Source organism: Leptodactylus fuscus, chromosome 11 (genome assembly GCF_031893055.1).
Source record: "Leptodactylus fuscus isolate aLepFus1 chromosome 11, aLepFus1.hap2, whole genome shotgun sequence".
Classification (NCBI taxonomy): Eukaryota; Metazoa; Chordata; class Amphibia; order Anura; family Leptodactylidae; genus Leptodactylus; species Leptodactylus fuscus.
The window spans coordinates 49894443-49917191 of NC_134275.1; the positions used below are offsets into that span (position 1 = coordinate 49894443).

The following is a 22749-nucleotide window of genomic DNA, read 5'->3' on the forward strand; positions in this document are numbered from 1 at the left end:
TTTAGGTCTCCATAGTGGATTCTTGGTTATGTGGTTGACATTTAGGTTTCACACCCCGCAGGTCTCCTGTTATTTTCACCATTCCCACAGGTTTTCTATACAGTTGAAGCAGGACTATTAGAGGTCATTCACATGGTGCAGTAAAGGTTCACCAAATACTGAATATAGACATTGTAGGATTAATAAGATTGATAGAATACGGTATCATGTATAGGATCAGAAGATGAGACATCATATATATGACCGCTAATAACGCCATAGGTTCCAACAACCACCTATAGGACAGTAAAACAAGATTTTGCAATTGGTCAGGACAAATACACTGGGATAAAAGGGTTAAAAACATAACCCAAGAAAATTGATCAAAACATTGCAAATAATCAATCGCGACCCTGGAAAACACTGATCCTACCATAGTGTTTGCCTGATAACTGCCCCTGGTGTTAAAAGGATTTGCACTCAGAGAGACCTGCAAGGCATTGTCCGGCTACTCTAGTATAAACCCTGTACATGGCCGTCAGAGTCAGCGGGGAGAAGTTGGAATGAATCTAAGCAATCGTTAAGTTTCCCTGCAGCGCCACCACAGGACATCTGAGGAACTACACAGTGTCCATGGGAATCAATAGGCGGACTCTATAAGGCATGGACATGGCAGCTCCTCCGGACAGGGAAACGCTTTTGTAGCCGTTTTTGTCAATGGATGAGGGTTTTTGGCGGGGAACTCCCAAATATTACCACAGAGATCTATAAGACCAGACAAAATTTCTAAGGGTCAGTTCACACGTGAACTGCCCGAACGGGTTTTGACACCGAGAGAGACGAGGCGAGCCGCGTCTCTCTCTTGTCAAAACCCGCCTGCCGCGACCATCGCGGTCGCGGCTTTCCCCTCTGCTGTCGGCTCGAATGAATGAGCCGACATAGGAGGGAGCTGCCGGGGGCGGAAGCTGTGCGGCTGAGCCCGCGCGGCTTCCGCCTGAAGATAGGGCAGGTCGTTTCTTTTCTCTGCCGCTAGCGGAAAAAAAAAGCCCGGCGGTCTACATAGACCACCATTGTAAAGGGGCGGATTTTGAAGCGAAATCCGCTGTCAAAATCCGCCCCTTTGCCCACGTGTGAACTAGCCCTAAGAGAAAGAGAAACTTATAAAAGCTTTAAATAGGACAAGAAAACTGAAGCCGATTGGAATGGAATACCTTATAGACAACAGCCGGGCCTGACACCCACTACTAACAAACCACCCCAGCTGGGCCTGACACCCACTACTAACAACAACCCCAGCTGGGCCTGACACCTGCTACTAACAAACCACCCCAGCCGGGCCGACACCTGCTACTAACAACAACCCCAGCCGGGCCGACACTGGCTACCAACAACAACCCCAGCTGGTCCTGACACCCGCTACTAACAAACCATCCCAGCCGGGCCGACACTGGCTACTAACAACAACCCCAGCGTGGCCGACACCAGCTACTAACAAACAACCCGAGCCGCACCTGACACCCGCTACTAACGACAACCCCAGCCGGGCCGACACCGGCTACTAACAAACCACCCCAGCCGGGCCTGAAACTCGCTACTAACAAACCACCCCAGCTGGGCTTGACACCCGCTACTAACAACAATCCCAGCCGAGCCTGACACCCACTACTAACAACAATCCCATCCGGGTCTGACACACGCTACTAACAACAATCCCAGCTGGGCCTGACACACGCTACTAACAACAACCCCAGCCGGGCCTGACACCCGCTACTAACAACAACCCCAGCCGGGCCTGACACCCGCTACTAACAACAATCCCATCTGAGCCTGACATCCGCTACTAACAACAATCCCAGCCGAGCCTGACACCCGCTACTAACAACAATCCAAGCCGGGCCTGACATCCGCTACTAACAACAACCCCAGCCGGGCCTGACACCCGCTACTAACAACAACCCCAGCCGGGCCTGACACCCGCTACTAACAACAATCCCATCTGAGCCTGACATCCGCTACTAACAACAATCCCAGCCGAGCCTGACATCCGCTACTAACAACAATCCAAGCCGGGCCTGACATCCGCTACTAACAACAACCCCAGCCGGGCCTGACACCCGCTACTAACAACAATCCCAGCTGGGCCTGACACCCGCTACTAACAACAATCCCAGCCGGGCCTGACACCCGCTACTAACAACAACCCCAGCCGGGCCTGACACCCGCTACTAACAACAACCCCAGCCGAGCCTGATACTCGCTACTAACAAACCACCCCAGCCAGGCCTGACACCCGCTACTAACAAACCACCCCAGCCAGGCCTGACACCCACTACTAACAACAACCCCAGCCGGGTCTGACACCTGCTACTAACAACAACCTCAGCCGGACCACACTCCCGCTACTAACAAACCACCCCAGCCGAGCCTGACACCCACTACGAAAAACAACCCCAGCCGGGCCTGACACCCGCTACTAACAACAACCCCAGCCGGGCCTGACATCCGCTACTAACAACAACCCCAGCCAGACTTGACACCCGCTACTAACAACAACCCCAGCCAGGCCTGACACCCGCTACTATCAACAATCCCAGTGGGGCCTGACACCCGCTACTAACAACAATCCCAGCCGGGCCTGACACCCGCTACTAACAACAACCCCAGCCGGGCCTGACACCTGCTACTAACAACAACCCCAGCCGAGCCTGACACCCGCTACTAACAAGCCACCCCAGCCAGTCCTGACACCCGCTACTAACAAACCACCCCAGCTAGGCCTGACACCCGCTACTAACAACAACCCCAGCCAGACTTGACACCCGCTACTAACATACCACCCCATTCCTTATTGATACATCCCAGCTGAGAATCTCCCTGACCCACATGCACCTCGACTTGTGTCCACACTGACAATGACCATCCTACAAGATTCACACACCCCCCTTCTCCACCAAATAACCAAGTTGACAACCATACTGACTAGACGTCATGCTAAAATTGCATCCTTCTAGACAGTCACACAACCAGAGACTACCAAAGGGACTCTATTACTTAAAGGGGTCTTCCACAACTATGATATTGATGATTTACCCTTAGGTAAAATCTTCAATATCAAAAAGGTATGGGTCTGGCATCAGGCACCCCCACCGATCAGCTGTTTGAAGAGGGTGGAGAATTGGGAGAAGGCCTGGGGGCTCATCACCACATGCCAAGCCCAGTGCCGTTTGTGTAGTGAATCTGAATGGGACTGAGCTGCAGCATGGCTGTGCGACCAGCAGAGGTGATGTCACTGATCTGAAAGAGGACGTGGTTCTTGCCAGAGTTACATGACCTAATCCATCAGCTGATCTGTGGGGGTGTCGGACCTCCAATACTGATGACCTATCCTAAGGATACATCTTAAAGTTTATAGTCCAGGAAGCCCCCTTTAATTTTACAAATTTATTGAGTAGCCTCTCCCTAAACTCTCTTGGAAGGCCTCAAAGTGAAGCTACCGATCCATAGTAGAGTCCACCAAACGTTGCCATATCCAATCACCTGCAGCCTCTCATCTTCTCGCCTTCAGCACATCATACCCCTATCTGACCACCAATGGTCCTTCTAAGAGCCTTCTAAAGCCCCCAATCTGTCATTGTCCTGGGATAACGTCATTATGATAAAGCGTCAAGTAGGTGGTCCTTTATGGCCGACACCTCCTATTCATGTGGTGGCCATACAGGACCAGGAAACCATCTGAGGTGTAGGAAAGGTCCAACCATTGCTTGTATGGTAAATTTCAGGGGAATATAGCAGAATTTCGATATGCCTCATCCTTTCTTCTCATGCTTCCCTTTGCTGGTCTGACAGTGGCTTATTCTACTTTCCCTGGTCATGCTGTTCAGTCGGGTGTGCGTGTGTATGGAGAGACCATTAGGAATAGCTGAATGATCAGTTTCTAAACATCCACTGCAGTTGTATGGCCACCTTGACTTTTGTTCATTGCGCCCTGATATTCTATATCGTCTTGGCCTTCAAACCTTCCTCTATTGTATTCTATGAAAGAGTCTACCAGTAAACAAGCCATGTGACTCCTCTCCGTATACTCTCCTCATACCTGGTGGCCAATGTGTTGCAGGTCCCACGATGGCAGAACATGATAACACCTGGGCCCCCCAAACTAACTTCTTACCAAGCTTAAACTCACAGGGCCTCAGACGAGGATCCTCCAAGATGTCCAGCCGCCTTTTCTTCCTCCAACAACGAGCAGGATACGTGTAGATCTGTCCCGGGGACAAACCTAGAGGTGAGAGGTGAGACGGGACAAGATCAGAGGGTTAATATGAGATATAAGGTATACAAAGAGAGCAGAGAAGAACAGACGACGTCAGGGGTCAAAGGCAAAAGTTCAAGGAACACCGGGAGAGTCTGGTATTGGTGGTCAAGCTCGTGGTATGTCTGGCCAGTCTCTGTCTATTCTAATTTTAATAATCTGGATAGATTTACATAAAAAAATCTCAATAATTTTGAGTATATATAAACCTCGCTCACTGACCACACATGGCCATCTTATCACTGGTGGACGGATCTTACTTTACACGGCACATGAGTGGTATGAGCGCCAATATGGTATGGACTAGAAGAGACTGAGGACAAACCACAAATGTTCCACCACCAGATCTGAATCCATCGATGCACAAAGTCTGGGCCGGGACAATAAGACAGTCTGAAGTAACGGTAAGAAACTCTTTATTAGAGGCAACTCCTAAAATTATTACAATACTGCTCGACCCTAATAAATAGAGATACAATTGGTGGCTCAAACATGTTCATGCAACTTCAGATCTCAAGACCTCTCAAGACGTCTTCCTGACACAACGCGGTTCGGTTTAATAGCGAGTCAGACGTCTGTAAAACGCAGACACAATACAGTGAACGCATAGTTAAGAGGTCATTGTATTCACGAGCCTGACGCTCGCCATTGACGGACAGCCACTCAGATATATTCCTGTCACTCATGGGTGGGGTGGACTGGACTCATGAGTACTGGGGACTCTCAGGGGAGTGAATACCCTCTATCTAATCTGATTACACAAGTATATAGACAGGCTGGACCTAAACCCTCATACCCTGCAAAACAGTCAACCCAACACATCTTTACCAAACTACACATTCTGAGCCCAGGCAGTAACCTAAAGGGGTCGTCCACTCAAGTCATGTTTATCTTTCACAGAAGCAGCATTGTACTACTCCCCTGCTGCGGACAGTGATTCCACGGCAGGTGAGTAGTTCCACCACCTTCCACCAGCTCCATGCATCCTTCAATAGCCCCCGCTCCACTGATGCCGGCACTGTGGGAAGCCTTTCTCTGTTCCTCACCATTCCTGAGCAATTGGTGCTGTTAATTTCAGCACCCAGTATGCTAGTTTGGCTCTCTCCTGTCCTGGACTTCAGCAGACAGACAAGGACAGCCCACCTGACAGTAGAAAGCCTAACTAGCATAGCAGGTGCTGAAACTAAGGACACCGATTCCTTGGGAGTGGTGGGGCCTAGGAAAAATTTCATAGCTCAGCATTCATAGCAGGGAGCGGCTACAAAGATGTGGAGGTGGAAACTTAGGAGAATGGACTACAAGAATGGCCATAGGTGCTCGTCCCACCTTACCTGGTCCTCTGTGTGTTTTCTCCATCCAGATATAGCAATTGTTCTGGGCTACGCCAGTCTGGGAGTCCAGGAATGGTAGCCTCATACTTCTCTCGGCACACAGGCGGGCGTTATAACTGCGGCAATGTTCTATGGCCTCCCGGTAGAAGTCCTCTCCCAGCCTGCAGAGAGACAACATCCTCCATGTTACTTTAGGTTCACCCTCTCAGCCTAACGGATCCACCGTCATTCCCATGTTGGATTATCCAATGACCCGATGACGGACATGTCTTACAAAGGTTATACAATGGGGGCCACGGTGGGATATCAGCGACACATTATCAGCTCCTCCAGACATTTCTCGAGGTGCCATATTTCAACCCCCTAATATTTCATCATTACGGAGGACTCATAATTGTTGCCCCATTTCATAGTTTTTTTCCTGAGTGTTCTCCACGCAGTTATAAGAAAATCATAAAGTCTGAAATCTCTGGTATTACATATCAGAACATAATAAGAAATATCTGCTCCTTAGAAGGTCTTAAATTAAAGGGGTCTTCCAAGCTTAACCTATAGGTCACTAATATCAGACCTGTGGGGATTTGACACCTGGTCCCCACATCGAGCACATGTACGTGTTCCTTCCTGATCATTGCCGGTAACTCCATCCTGCCTGGTACGGCCTTTAGTCCAGACCGCAACTGAAATGCCATGGCAGAATGATAAGCGAGCTGCACGAAACCCAATGTCCACAAACCTCAAGCAACCGAAAGAAGGTTGTAAAGAAGAATGGGCCAAAAGTCATCCGGAATAAGATTACTTCAAGATATTGCGGCTAAAGCTGTTGATTCGTTGTTCACCTGACGTTCTATCTATTTAAAAGGGATTTCTGGCCACAAATATTGATGACCTATCCCAGGGGATGAGATTGGTGGTTCTAATTGCTCCGAACTTCAACAATTAAAATTCTGAGTCCTGTAAAGTCTGAGATTTAGCTTTTGAGTCCCCCCCCCCCATTTTCTCAGATACAATAACAATTGCTTCTCTACGATCCTTGCTGATATCTTTCTTCCATGGCACTGGGCTAATACACACCTGAATGCTGCAGATCAGCAAACTTCCAAAACATCTGGCTTTATAGAGGTGGTCACAGTTGCTGATGATCAGTATTTGACTTACCCTCTTAATTGCTATGGAAACATTTTTTTAGCTTTTATTAAATAAACAATGCTCCGGAGTATTTCTCATGTGTTGTCGTTCATCTGAGGTTGTATCTTGTCATTTTCAGACCTTCTACAGGACCGGTTATTTTTCTATTATGTCCTGACCATCAAAGGGGGGGACTTGTATTTCCTCATGTTTAGTCTAGTCTAGTCATTCTACACTCTACGGCACCAATTCCTGCAGGACTCCTACCACATGGGGTCACAGTGCACCGGGGTGCTACCTAAAGGTGTTATACCTTCTTACATAGTATACTGTATATTGATAGAGTGTATGGATGTATTTACATAGGGAGTAACTAATAGCAGCCTATTATTGGTATACATGGTATATACATGGGTATATATGGGTGACTATGGAACCCATGCGAAGGATGGAGACCAGCTTAGGTGAGATCTAATGTGCCAAACCTTCCTTATCGACATATGAACTTTGCACACTGATTCCTACATTATAACACCCCATCAAACAAGCAAAGGGGGAGACAGCTAGAAGTTTCCAACAACCTTCTCTACCACAGGGGATGAGAGGACATTGGACCAAGCTATTGCACCTCCTAGACCGAGCCGCACAAGTGCCAGCAGGGGACGCCATTTTGGCTCCATGGCTTCCTTTGGTGATATAGCCCCCTGTATACGAAGGCTTGTACCTATTATTTCTGTATGGCCTATACAGTCCTATGAAAAAGTTTGGGCACCCCTATTAATCTTAATCATTTTTTGTTCTAAATATTTTGGTGTTTGCAACAGCCATTTCAGTTTGATATATCTAATAACTGATGGACACAGTAATATTTCAGGATTGAAATGAGGTTTATTGTACTAACAGAAAATGTCCAATATGCATTAAACCAAAATTTGACCGGTGCAAAAGCATGGGCACCCTTATCATTTTATTGATTTGAATTCCCCTAACTACTTTTTACTGACTTACTGAAGCACAAAATTGGTTTTGTAACCTCAGTGAGCTTTGAACTTCATAGCCAGATGTATCCAATCATAAGAAAAGGTATTTAAGGTGGCCAATTGCAAGTTGATCTCCTATTTGAATCTCCTCTGAAGAGTGGCATCATGGGCTACTCAAAACAACTCTCAAATGATCTGAAAACAAAGATTGTTCAACATAGTTGTTCAGGGGAAGGATACAAAAAGTTGTCTCAGAGATTTAACCTGTCAGTTTCCACTGTGAGGAACATAGTAAGGAAATGGAAGACCACAGGGACAGTTCTTGTTAAGCCCAGAAGTGGCAGGCCAAGAAAAATATCAGAAAGGCAGAGAAGAAGAATGGTGAGAACAGTCAAGGACAATCCACAGACCACCTCCAAAGAGCTGCAGCATCATCTTGCTGCAGATGGTGTCACTGTGCATCGGTCAACTATACAGCGCACTTTGCACAAATAGAAGCTGTATGGGAGAGTGATGAGAAAGAAGCCGTTTCTGCACGTACGCCACAAATAGAGTTGCCTGAGGTATGAAAAAGCACATTTGGACAAGGCAGCTTCATTTTGGAAACAAAAATTGAGTTGTTTGGTTATAAAAAAAGGCGTTATGCATGGCGTCCAAAAAGAAACAGCATTCCAAGAAAAACACATGCTACCCACTGTAAAATTTGGTGGAGGTTCCATCATGCTTTGGGGCTGTGTGGCCAATGCCGGCATCGGGAATCTTGTTAAAGTTGAGAGTCGCATGGATTCCACTCAGTATCAGCAGATTCTTGAGAACAATGTTCAAGAATCAGTGACGAAGTTGAAGTTACGCCGGGGATGGATATTTCAGCAAGACAATGATCCAAAACACCGCTCCAAATCCTCAGGCATTCATGCAGAGGAACAATTACAATGTTCTGGAATGGCCATCCCAGTCCCCAGACCTGAATATGATTGAACATCTGTGGGATGATTTGAAGCGGGCTGTCCATGCTCGGCGACCATCTAACTTAACTGAACTTGAATTGTTTGTCCAAAATACCTTCATCCAGGATCCAGGAACTGATTAAAAGCTACAGGAAGCGACTAGAGGCTGTTATCTTTGCAAAAGGAGGATCTACTAAATATTAATGTCACTTTTCTGTTGAGGTGCCCATACTTTTGCACCGGTCAAATTTTGGTTTAATGCATATTGCACATTTTCTGTTAGTACAATAAACCTCATTTCAATCCTGAAATATTACTGTGTCCATCAGTTATTAGATATATCAAACTGAAATGGCTGTTATAAACACCAAAATATTTAGAACTAAAAATGATTAAGATTAATAGGGGTGCCCAAACTTTTTCATAGGACTGTACTATAGGTTACCACTATACAGCTCTATTTTCCAGATCTCTAGCACTGCATTGTTATTGTTGGAGCATTTCGCCCAACCCTACAGATTTATACTGCCGAGAACGAGAACAGATTATTCTCTTCTGCTCCTAATCTGAAGTCTTTATCTGGAGTAGAGTTGTAAAGCCTTTACTACATGGCTCTTGTCACATCTGCTGGAGCAAAGCTTTCGGTTTACCCGGCCCAGGTGCAGATTATGGAGTGATAAAATATTCGGGTGTGAAATATTTCCTGAATAATTATCGTCCTAATTAACAGCTTCTAAACAGGGAAATCAATATCAGCGCTGATCCCGTACGACAGATCCTCAGAGACAAAGAGCAATCTTCATTTAGCCAAACTATCTCCAGCAAACGCTTCCCTTCGTGGGTTTAAAGCCCCATTGTACAGTTGTCGCACTTTGTGTCACCCACACATATTATAGTGCAGCCTCCGTGTGACTATATGTATGGGTGGTATCGGCTCTCACCCCATATCCTACTAAGGGAAACTTCTGCATTACCCCATTGCATTTATTCAGCTTTTCTCCTTGCCCAATACAAATTTCACTTAATATTTCCTTGTGCTGCTCAGACACCTCTTCATCTCTCCTAGACCACTGGTGTCCCCTCCTCATCTCTCCTAGACCACTGGTGTCACCTCCTCATCTCTCCTAGACCACTGGTGTCACCTCCTCATCTCTCTTAGACCACTGGTGTCCCCTCCTCATTTCTCCTAGACCACTGGTGTCCCCTCCTCATCTCTCCTAGACCACTGGTGTCACCTCCTCATCTCTCTTAGACCACTGGTGTCACCTCCTCATCTCTCTTAGACCACTGGTGTCACCTCCTCATTTCTACTAGACCACTGGTGTCCCCTCCTCATCTCTCCTAGACCACTGGTGTCACCTCCTCATCTCTCTTAGACCACTGGTGTCACCTCCGCATCTCTCCTAGACCACTGGTGTCACCTCTTCATCTCTCCTAGACTACTGGTGTCCCCTCCTCATCTCTCCTAGACCACTGGTGTCCCCTCCTCATCTCACCTAGACCACTGGTGTTACCTCTTCATCTCTCTTAGACCACTGGTGGCACCTCTTCATCTCTCCTAGACCACTGGTGTCACTTCCTCATCTCTATTAGACCACTGGTGTCACCTCCTCATCTGTCCTAGACCACTGGTGTCACCTCTTCATCTCTCCTAGACTACTGATGTCCACTCCTTATCTCTTCTAGACCACTGTTGTCACCTTGTCATCTCTCCTAGACCACTGGTGTCACCTCCTCATCTCTCCTAGACCACTGGTGTCACCTCCTCATCTCTCCTAGACCACTGGTGTCACCTCCTCATCTCTCTTAGACCACTGGTGTCCCCTCCTCATTTCTCCTAGACCACTGGTGTCCCCTCCTCATCTCTCCTAGACCACTGGTGTCACCTCCTCATCTCTCTTAGACCACTGGTGTCACCTCCTCATCTCTCTTAGACCACTGGTGTCACCTCCTCATTTCTACTAGACCACTGGTGTCCCCTCCTCATCTCTCCTAGACCACTGGTGTCACCTCCTCATCTCTCTTAGACCACTGGTGTCACCTCCGCATCTCTCCTAGACCACTGGTGTCACCTCTTCATCTCTCCTAGACTACTGGTGTCCCCTCCTCATCTCTCCTAGACCACTGGTGTCCCCTCCTCATCTCACCTAGACCACTGGTGTTACCTCTTCATCTCTCTTAGACCACTGGTGGCACCTCTTCATCTCTCCTAGACCACTGGTATCACTTCCTCATCTCTATTAGACCACTGGTGTCACCTCCTCATCTGTCCTAGACCACTGGTGTCACCTCTTCATCTCTCCTAGACTACTGGTGTCCACTCCTCATCTCTTCTAGACCACTGTTGTCACCTTGTCATCTCTCCTAGACCACTGGTGTCACCTCCTCATCTCTCCTAGACCACTGGTGTCACCTCCTCATCTCTCCTAGACCACTGGTGTCCCCTCCTCATCTCTCCTAGACCACTGGTGTCACCTCTTCATCTCTCTTAGACCACTGGTGTCACCTCCTCATCTCTCCTAGACCACTGGTGTCCCCTCCTCATCTCTCCTAGACCACTGGTGTCACCTCCTCATCTCTCCTAGACCACTGGTGTCACCTCTTCATCTCTCCTAGACCACTGGTGTCCACTCCTCATCTCTTCTAGACCACTGTTGTCACCTTGTCATCTCTCCTAGACCACTGGTGTCACCTCCTCATCTCTCCTAGACCACTGGTGTCACCTCCTCATCTCTCCTAGACCACTGGTGTCCCCTCCTCATCTCTCCTAGACCACTGGTGTCACCTCTTCATCTCTCTTAGACCACTGGTGTCACCTCCTCATCTCTCCTAGACCACTGGTGTCCCCTCCTCATCTCTCCTAGACCACTGGTGTCACCTCCTCATCTCTCCTAGACCACTGGTGTCCACTCCTCATCTCTCCTAGACCACTGGTGTCACCTCTTCATCTCTCTTAGACCACTTAGACGTCATCTATACATCTCTCCTAGACCACTAGTGTCGCCCCTTCTTGTCATAATACACTAGAACCACTCCTGCATATCTTACTATGGTAACCCCCGCATCACTTGTTACACTAAAGTCACCCGTGCATCTATTATACCAGTGTCACCCCTACATCTATTATACTAGTGTCACCCCGCATCACTTATTGCACTAATGTCACCCCTGCATCTATTATACTAGTGTCACCCCTGTATCACTTATTAAACCCCTGAATCTCCTGCACTAGTCTCTTCACCTCCGTCTTTACTTTCGTAGTATCCAGACACGTCTCCTAGCGCACTACTAGTCACCTCCACATCTTCCAAGGACAATTTGATGAAATCAGAACCTATCATGAGGGAACCCAAGACAAATTCAAAATATCTTCTGATAGCGTCTCCTATGGAAGATGCAAAGTATGAGCGTGTATACAGAGCCGTGCATTAGAAGTATATACAGATACGTATATTCCAGCTCTTATATAAGCTCGCGCTTTGCGTTCTCCATGAATTCCTCTGGGAGAACTGATTGGAGCTTTGAGGGAACATAAAATTGCATTTGCTGCATAAAGAGATTCAGGTATGAAATGAATAATTCATTGGGTAAAGCCTGAAAAATCACCATTAATGCTGCCATCCCTATCCAGGGAGGAAACGCACCCAGGACGCAGGAGAGAGACAGCCGAAATACGTCGCCCCTCAAGGTTAACATGGCCTCACATCTTACCCTGAGCATATGGGCTCCTCGTATACTACACGGTGCTGTCTGATGAACTTTCCACATAGTTCATATAGACTTTGATAGAATTCCTTTACAATTTTTATAAATTCTGGGGACGTTGGATATGAAGGCCATCAGATTACCATGGTCGTTTTGGGGCCCAATGAAATTTTGACTCTTCATGGATCCGACCGCGAACGCCGCCGTCTCCAAAGCTTAAATAGGGAACTTACGTGACATGGGATTGCTCAGTGTGAATCTAAGACTCACAAAGGCCCCAACAGCATAACATAAGTTTCCCTTATAGTCACGTATAGAACTCATCCTGCTCATGAGACTGGCTGCAACGTTACCTGCCTTATTATGGGGTGGCGTTATGGATTTGTGCATCTATTTGCATATGTAATTGCATATGTTACGTACGTATGGAAGTATTTACAGCAATTAGCCCAAATTCTGGTTTATTTTGCCCCAATCTTCATTTACGTCACTGAACTCCGTCTATTTCTGAAGGGTGAATATTCCTCTTATTTGTCCGTATCTTTAGGATAAAACAATTTGCTTTGCCGTTGCCAATTCACAGATTTTTTTCTTTTATACCCCCCTCCCCAAATTCCTGCGTATCGGCTTCTCTAGGTCTCACAGCGAGCAGTCAGCACTTTCCGTCTCCCCCCATTCTTCCCCCCTTATCAATCAGGACCTGGATCTCCCCCCCACGACCTCTCCTACATCCCCCTCCCCACCCTCGCCAGCGTGCTCTTGAGCAGCCAGGCCTGAAGCCTGGGGTGGTTGTAATTCCCGAATCTGAGCCCGCCACCATCCAGTGATCTCTGTCACCATGGAGAACAGTTGTAATATCCAAATAATACAGTATAATACTAGGTGTATGGGGGCAGGGTGGAGGGGGTGGTATGTCAGGATTTCGCCGGTATTAAGGCCTACTCCTCCCCCTCACCCCATCTCACCCTTCCTTCCAGGCCTGCACGTTGTTCTCGTACATATATCTTCTCGTGTTCTTGACCTGTATTATTGGTCCTTGTGTGGTGAACTTCTGCCCAGCAGGCCGAAATCTTACAATACAGAATACAGAAATATACTGCGGATCCTTCTAGTAAATTACACTTGACGTGATGTTATACTTGGAAGGAAATCAGATTCTATAAATTCAGTGTTAGGAATGTAGTGAAAAGGACGTAACCCTACAGGAGATACTCAGGGACAGGACTGGGGAAGCGGAATTCATTATTACTAGGCCGGGTCCAAAGTAGTATCAGATACAACGCTGCACCTATTACCATACTCCGGATCATACACGTACCCCTCAAGACGTGGCAATGTACCCCTGGGTAGAAACTAGGGCTCTAGAGTGGTGGTCCTTACAAAACGGATGGACAATGTACAAAACCTGCACCCTGGAAAGGAGTTACTACGAGTAAGGGACTTACATCAACTTTTGTCCCGAAACGCGTCAGCTTTTCATCATGTTCCTACCTTCTTTAAGGTGATATAATATACATCTTTTTTATACATTGAAGTAAAAGTTATGTTTTAGATAATTGGTGGCATGCTGGAATTTTTTTCTTGGATTTTTTCAATTTTCATACTCCTTTACGGTCAGGGGTTTCCGTGCAGCCACATTGGTCTCGAACTGTGAATTCAGGATAAGTAGAGCGATTTTTCTTTATGTCATTTCCCTGCAAATTAGGTCTGACTAAAGAGAACCCTCTCCCATGCCATCACCTGTCAAGGTCACAGATGAACTACACAAGATCACACATGATCTACACAAGGTCACACATGATCTACACAAGGTCACGCATGTGCGGGAGGTCTGGGAAGAGCAAAAACACCATTTACAACAATTTATGTCTCAAACTTCATTTAAAAATTTGCAAACCCGAGGATTCGACATTTTTTACGCAACAACAAAAAAAATTCAGTCCCAAACTGTCTATTCACGTTTCTGGGTTTTGATGGTCTGTCAGCAAATAGAACTTGTCCTCCTTGTCCACTTCCACAGTAAATTGAAGTCTTTGAGAGGTCAGTGAAAATAGGTCCCAATGGCTGCAAAACGGCCTTGAAAAAATTGTCCCAACCAATAGGCGATATTTAGAGCCAGGTTTCTTGGACATCTCGCACGTACAGGCACTTATTATCACAGATCACCAAGACATTTAAAATAAAATTTCAACTTTTTGACAAAAATAGGCCATGACCTACATCCGTTTCACGTCTGTTAAAAATGGATCAGTGGGTTGGATCGAAAAAAAAATAGACCAATAGTTAAAAACTGGTGCAAAACTGGATGACACTCGGCAACCAGAACAAAGAAAGAGAACAAATGCAAAATGGCCACCAAAAATGAACATTAAAGGGGATGTCCAGGCTGAAATTGTAGTTTTTATTTAGGCTGGGGGAGGTGAAGAAAAAAACCTCCATACTCACCTGTCCCCAATGCTCCAGTGCCCGCCAGCGTAGTCCGGGGCGCAACTTTTAGTCAATCAGCAACCTCAGCAAATGCCCCGGGAGGTCACAGCCAGCGAGAGCTTCCACAAAAGGAAAGAGCCAAGCAGCAGGACCGCACCGTGCTGGGAGGACACCGGAGCACCGCGCTGGGAGGACACCGGAGCACTGCACACAGGCGAGGATGGTTTGTTTTTTACGCACCTTCCTTGGCCTAATTAAAAAATAAAACTTTAACATGGACAATCCCTTTAATGTCAGTTTTTAATAGACATTACATCCATCCAGGGGTGAATCATGGCTTTCTGCCGCCTGAAGCGGATGTCAGAAAGCCGGGGCTGAGGGGGCGGGCCGAGTGGTGGGGGCGGGGCCGAGCGGAGCGATCGTCTTTAGCAGGCAGAGAGCAGGCAGCGAGAGGACCTGCTCTCTGCCTGAGCGTGAGGGGCGGCCGCTGCAGCAGCGCTGCTCCAGCGGCCTCCCCAATCCACCGCTCAGTGACGGTGACCCTAAGCCAGTCCGGGACAGCTTGTCCTGGACTGGCTTAGGTCAGCAAAAATGCCGCCTTCCTCGTGGCCCTGGCATAGCCTCATGGGAGGTGCGGCGCTGCATCCATCACAAATGTCACTGTCGTGCGCAAGGGACCTTAAGCTATAGTCACATCACAGCGAATAATCGCCATGTGATGTCACACGGCAGCATTAAATTCGAGTTTATGGGGGCTATTCACATGACCGTTACTTTGACAGGCTGTTGTAACCGATTGTTGTAATATAGGTCATGCCCTAGTTGCCGGTTTTCACGTATCCCTATAATACACTGTAATATACAAGGGATCCGTGAAAATGCCCCTTAGTTACAAGATGGGCGGGAAAAATGGACAATTTTTACAGCCTTTTTGCATCTCGGTCATGTGAATGTAGCCAGATTCTCAACAATCGTGTGAATATCGCAAAGTCCTTGGTAAACTGGAATGGGATCTGGTATATTCCACCAAAACTTAATCCTAGATTTCTAGGTCAATGGCAGCAAAAAAAATATAAAAAATTGTGTAGAAATAATCCAAGAGAGATGGCGGCGTATAATAGAGAGAATCTTAAAAAACTTGGAGAAAAATATAACAAACAGCATAGCAACAGGTAAGGGCCCTGTAAGCCATAGCAACAGGTAAAAAGTGACAGGTCATCTGTAACAGAAACGGTTCCATAAGAAATAGCGACCAGATTCCCAGTAGATCACCATGACAATGGTCAGACATAAACAACTAACGTGTACAACTCCTTGAAACCAATATATATCAATTCTTACAACGCTAAAGGTTGTCACATAAAAGCCGGAGCCTCATCATCAGTCGGTGCGACATCCGCCCGCACCGTATTTACCATCCCATCATCTATCACACTGAGATTTCTCCATATGGTGGAATATTGCCTGGTGCCGTTGTTATCCAGCCCCTACACAGCAGGACCAGTCAGTACGAGCCAAGTGTTTATGGCTAGACATCCCTCCCATACGTATCGCCATGGTAACAGACAACAAATAAACCCTGTGTAGTCTGATCCTGTATCAGTAATGTTGTGTTTCATGCTGACAACTGAAACCGTGGATGAAATATACAGATCTTATAGAAAGTCCATGTGCAAAGGTATGATCTATTACATTAAAAGGGTTTTCCAGGATGGAAAGGTCATCAATAACAGATCATGGCAGCCTGACTGACACCTGGCACCCCTGCTGACCAACTGTTTGAAGAAGATGCAGCCAATACCCTCATCATACACTACCAGGCACAATGCCGCACACCAAAGGAGACAGACTTGTGAATGTAATATTACAATCTGCTCCCCCTGCTCTATAACCTGTAGATAGGACACTATATACAATCTGCTCTAAAACCTGTAGATAGGACACTATATACAATCTGCTCTATAACCTGTAGATAGGACACTATATACAATCTCTTCCTCTATAACCTGTAGATAGGACACTATATACAATCTCTTCCTCTATAACCTGTAGATAGGACACTATATACAATCTGCTCCTCTATAACCCCTAGATAGGACACTATATACAATCTGCTCTATAACCTGTAGATAGGACACTATACAAAATCTGCTCCTCTCTAACCTGTAGATAGGACACTATATACAATCTGCTCCTCTATAACCTGTAGATGGGACACTATATTCAATCTGCTGCTCTATAACCTGTAGATAGGACACTATATACAATCTGCTCCTCTATAACCTATAGATAGGACACTATATACAATCTGCTCCTCTATAACCTGTAGATGGGACACTATATTCAATCTGCTGCTCTATAACCTGTAGATAGGACACTATATACAATCTGCTCTAAAACCTGTAGATAGGTCACTATATACAATCTGCTCTAAAACCTGTAGATAGGACACTATATACAATCTGCTCTATAACCTGTAGATAGGACACTATATACAATCTGCTCTATAACCTGTAGATAGGACACTATATACAATCTGCTCTAAAACCTGTAGATAGGACACTATATACAATGTGCTCTAAAACCTGTAGATAGGTCACTATATACAATCTGCTCTAAAACCTGTAGATAGGACACTATATACAATCTGCTCTAAAACCTGTAGATAGGACACTATATACAATCTGCTCTAAAACCTGTAGATAGGACACTATATACAATCTGCTCTATAACCTGTAGATAGGACACTATATACAATCTGCTGCTCTATAACCTGTAGATAGGACACTATATACAATCTGATGCTCTATAACCTGTAGATAGGACACTATATACAATCTGCTCTATAACCTGTAGATAGGACACTATATACAATCTGCTCCTCTATAACCTGTAGATGGGACACTATATTCAATCTGCTGCTCTATAACCTGTAGATAGGTCACTATATACAATCTGCTCTAAAACCTGTAGATAGGACACTATATACAATCTGCTCTATAACCTGTAGATAGGACACTATATACAATCTGCTCTATAACCTGTAGATAGGACACTATATACAATCTGCTCTATAACCTGTAGATAGGACACTATATACAATCTGCTCTAAAACCTGTAGATAGGACACTATATACAATCTGCTCTAAAACCTGTAGATAGGTCACTATATACAATCTGCTCTAAAACCTGTAGATAGGACACTATATACAATCTGCTCTAAAACCTGTAGATAGGACACTATATACAATCTGCTCTATAACCTGTAGATAGGACACTATATACAATCTGCTCTATAACCTGTAGCTAGGACACTATATACAATCTGCTCTATAACCTGTAGATAGGACACTATATACAATCTGCTCTAAAACCTGTAGATAGGACACTATATACAATCTGCTCTATAACCTGTAGATAGGACACTATATACAAATCTGCTGCTCTATAACCTGTAGATAGGACACTATATACAATCTGCTGCTCTATAACCTGTAGATAGGACACTATATACAATCTGCTCTATAACCTGTAGATAGGACACTATATACAATCTGCTCCTCTATAACCTGTAGATAGGACACTATATACAATCTGCTCCTCTATAACCTGTAGATAGGACACTATATACAATCTGCTCCTCTATAACCTGTAGATAGGACACTATATACAATCTGCTCTATAACCTGTAGATAGGACACTATACTGTATATAATCTGCTCTATAACCTGTAGATAGGACACTATACAAAATCTGCTCCTCTCTAACCTGTAGATAGGACACTATATACAATCTGCTCCTCTATAACCTGTAGATGGGACACTATATTCAATCTGCTGCTCTATAACCTGTAGATAGGACACTATATACAATCTGCTCTAAAACCTGTAGATAGGTCACTATATACAATCTGCTCTAAAACCTGTAGATAGGACACTATATACAATCTGCTCTATAACCTGTAGATAGGACACTATATACAATCTGCTCTATAACCTGTAGATAGGACACTATATACAATCTGCTCTAAAACCTGTAGATAGGTCACTATATACAATCTGCTCTAAAACCTGTAGATAGGACACTATATACAATCTGCTCTAAAACCTGTAGATAGGACACTATATACAATCTGCTCTAAAACCTGTAGATAGGACACTATATACAATCTGCTCTATAACCTGTAGATAGGACACTATATACAATCTGCTGCTCTATAACCTGTAGATAGGACACTATATACAATCTGCTCCTCTATAACCTGTAGATGGGACACTATATTCAATCTGCTGCTCTATAACCTGTAGATAGGACACTATATACAATCTGCTCTAAAACCTGTAGATAGGTCACTATATACAATCTGCTCCTCTATAACCTGTAGATAGGACACTATATACAATCTGCTCCTCTATAACCTGTAGATAGGATACTATATACAATCTGCTCTATAACCTGTAGATAGGACACTATACTGTATATAATCTGCTCTATAACCTGTAGATAGGACACTATATACATTCTGCTCCTCCATAACCTATAGATAGGACACTATATACAATCTGCTGCTCTATAACCTGTAGATAGGTCACTATATACAATCAGCTCTAAAACCTGTAGATAGGACACTATATACAATCTGCTCTATAACCTGTAGATGGGACACTATATACAATCTGCTCTAAAACCTGTAGATAGAACACTATATACAATCTGCTCTATAACCTGTAGATAGGACACTATATACAATCTGCTCTAAAACCTGTAGATAGGTCACTATATACAATCTGCTCTAAAACCTGTAGATAGGACACTATATACAATCTGCTCTAAAACCTGTAGATAGGACACTATATACAAATCTGCTGCTCTATAACCTGTAGATAGGACACTATATACAATCTGCTGCTCTATAACCTGTAGATAGGACACTATATACAATCTGCTCTATAACCTGTAGATAGGACACTATATACAATCTGCTCCTCTATAACCTGTAGATAGGACACTATATACAATCTGCTCCTCTATAACCTGTAGATAGGACACTATATACAATCTGCTCCTCTATAACCTGTAGATAGGACACTATATACAATCTGCTCTATAACCTGTAGATAGGACACTATACTGTATATAATCTGCTCTATAACCTGTAGATAGGACACTATACAAAATCTGCTCCTCTCTAACCTGTAGATAGGACACTATATACAATCTGCTCCTCTATAACCTGTAGATGGGACACTATATTCAATCTGCTGCTCTATAACCTGTAGATAGGACACTATATACAATCTGCTCTAAAACCTGTAGATAGGTCACTATATACAATCTGCTCTAAAACCTGTAGATAGGACACTATATACAATCTGCTCTATAACCTGTAGATAGGACACTATATACAATCTGCTCTATAACCTGTAGATAGGACACTATATACAATCTGCTCTAAAACCTGTAGATAGGTCACTATATACAATCTGCTCTAAAACCTGTAGATAGGACACTATATACAATCTGCTCTAAAACCTGTAGATAGGACACTATATACAATCTGCTCTAAAACCTGTAGATAGGACACTATATACAATCTGCTCTATAACCTGTAGATAGGACACTATATACAATCTGCTGCTCTATAACCTGTAGATAGGACACTATATACAATCTGATGCTCTATAACCTGTAGATAGGACACTATATACAATCTGCTCTATAACCTGTAGATAGGACACTATATACAATCTGCTCCTCTATAACCTGTAGATAGGACACTATATACAATCTTCTCCTCTATAACCTGTAGATAGGACACTATATACAATCTGCTCCTCTATAACCTGTAGATAGGATACTATATACAATCTGCTCTATAACCTGTAGATAGGACACTATATACATTCTGCTCCTCCATAACCTATAGATAGGACACTATATACAATCTGCTGCTCTATAACCTGTAGATAGGTCACTATATACAATCAGCTCTAAAACCTGTAGATAGGACACTATATACAATCTGCTCTATAACCTGTAGATGGGACACTATATACAATCTGCTCTAAAACCTGTAGATAGGACACTATATACAATCTGCTCTAAAACCTGTAGATAGGTCACTATATACAATCTGCTCTAAAACCTGTAGATAGGACACTATATACAATCTGCTCTAAAACCTGTAGATAGGACACTATATACAATCTGCTCTAAAACCTGTAGATAGGACACTATATACAATCTGCTCTATAACCTGTAGATAGGACACTATATACAATCTGCTGCTCTATAACCTGTAGATAGGACACTATATACAATCTGCTGCTCTATAACCTGTAGATAGGACACTATATACAATCTGCTCCTCTATAACCTGTAGATAGGACACTATATACAATCTGCTCCTCTATAACCTGTAGATAGGACACTATATACAATCTGCTCCTCTATAACCTGTAGATAGGACACTATATACAATCTGCTCTATAACCTGTAGATAGGACACTATACTGTATATAATCTGCTCTATAACCTGTAGATAGGACACTATATACATTCTGCTCCTCTATAACCTATAGATAGGACACTATATACAATCTGCTGCTCTATAACCTGTAGATAGGACACTATATACAATCTGCTCTATAACCTGTAGATAGGACAATATATACAATCTGCTGCTCTATAACCTGTAGATAGGACACTATATACAATCTGCTCTATAACCTGTAGATAGGACACTATATACAATCCGCTCTATAACCTGTAGATAGGACACTATATACAATCTGCTCTATAACCTGTAGATAGGACACTATATACAATCTGCTCTATAACCTGTAGATAGGACACTATATACAATCTGCTGCTCTATAACCTGTAGATAGGACACTATATACAATCTGCTGTTCTATAACCTGTAGATAGGACACTATATACAATCTGCTGCTCTATAACCTGTAGATAGGACACTATATACAATCTGCTCTATAACCTGTAGATAGGACACTATATACAATCTGCTCTATAACCTGTAGATAGGACACTATATACAATCTGCTCCTCTATAACCTGAAGATAGGACACTATATACAATCTGCTCCTCTATAACCTGTAGATAGGACACTATATACCAGCGGTTCTCAACCTGTGGGTCGCGACCCCAGCGGGAGTCGAACGACCAAAACACAGGGGTCGCCACATACCTCCCAACCGTCCCAGTCGGTGGGAGGTATGTCCCGGTTTCAACTGATCGGCGCCCGGAGGACGCCGATGAGTTGAAAACACATGCGATTAAAGCAGGAGCTGTCACAACCAGCTCCTGCTTTAATGCTGTGCTGCGGCTTTTGAATGTGTAGCCGCGATGTGATGACGTCACATCGCGGCTACAACTATATGAGTGAGCGGGCAGCGGGGGAGCGTTGGAAGGTGAGTATAAGTGTTTTTTTTGTTTGTTTTAAACATTAAGGTGGAACATAATGAAGGGGCAGATGAAAGGGGGGATGGCATGACACTGGGGGGCAGAGATGGAGGGACATGAAACTGTGGGCAGATGAAGGGGGGGACGGCATGACACTGGGGGGCAGAGATGGAGGGACATGAAACTGTGGGCAGATGAAGGGGGGGACGGCATGACACTGGGGGCAGAGATGGAGGGACATGAAGCTCTGGGCAGATGAAGGGGGAGACAGCATGACACTGGCGGCAGAGATGGAGGGACATGAAAGTGTGGGCAGATGAAGGGGGGGGATGGCATGACACTGGGGGCAGAAATGGAGGGACATGAAACTATGGAAGAGATGTGGGACATGAAGCTCTGGGTAGAGATGAGGGAACATGAAACCGGGGAACAGATGGGGACATGAAACTGGGGGAAGAGATGGGGGGACATGAAACTGTGGGCAGATGAAGGGGGGTACGGCTTGACACTGGAGGCAGAG

At 44.8% G+C, this 22749-nt stretch overlaps 1 protein-coding gene across 2 annotated transcripts in view; it reads right to left on the reverse strand.

The window, feature by feature from the left end:
• Positions 1-22749, reverse strand: part of DPF1 (double PHD fingers 1) — a 54481-nt gene that overhangs the window by 19397 nt on the left and 12335 nt on the right. The window contains exons 2-3 of one of the 2 annotated variants that reach the window (XM_075260116.1): positions 5620-5780; positions 4163-4255 (exon numbers count right to left, since the gene is read on the reverse strand). In XM_075260116.1, the coding sequence (XP_075116217.1) occupies positions 4163-4255; positions 5620-5780 (254 nt within the window). Of the gene's footprint in view, positions 1-4147; positions 4256-5619; positions 5781-22749 lie in introns of both variants that reach the window. The other variant, XM_075260115.1, reaches the window with a different exon arrangement.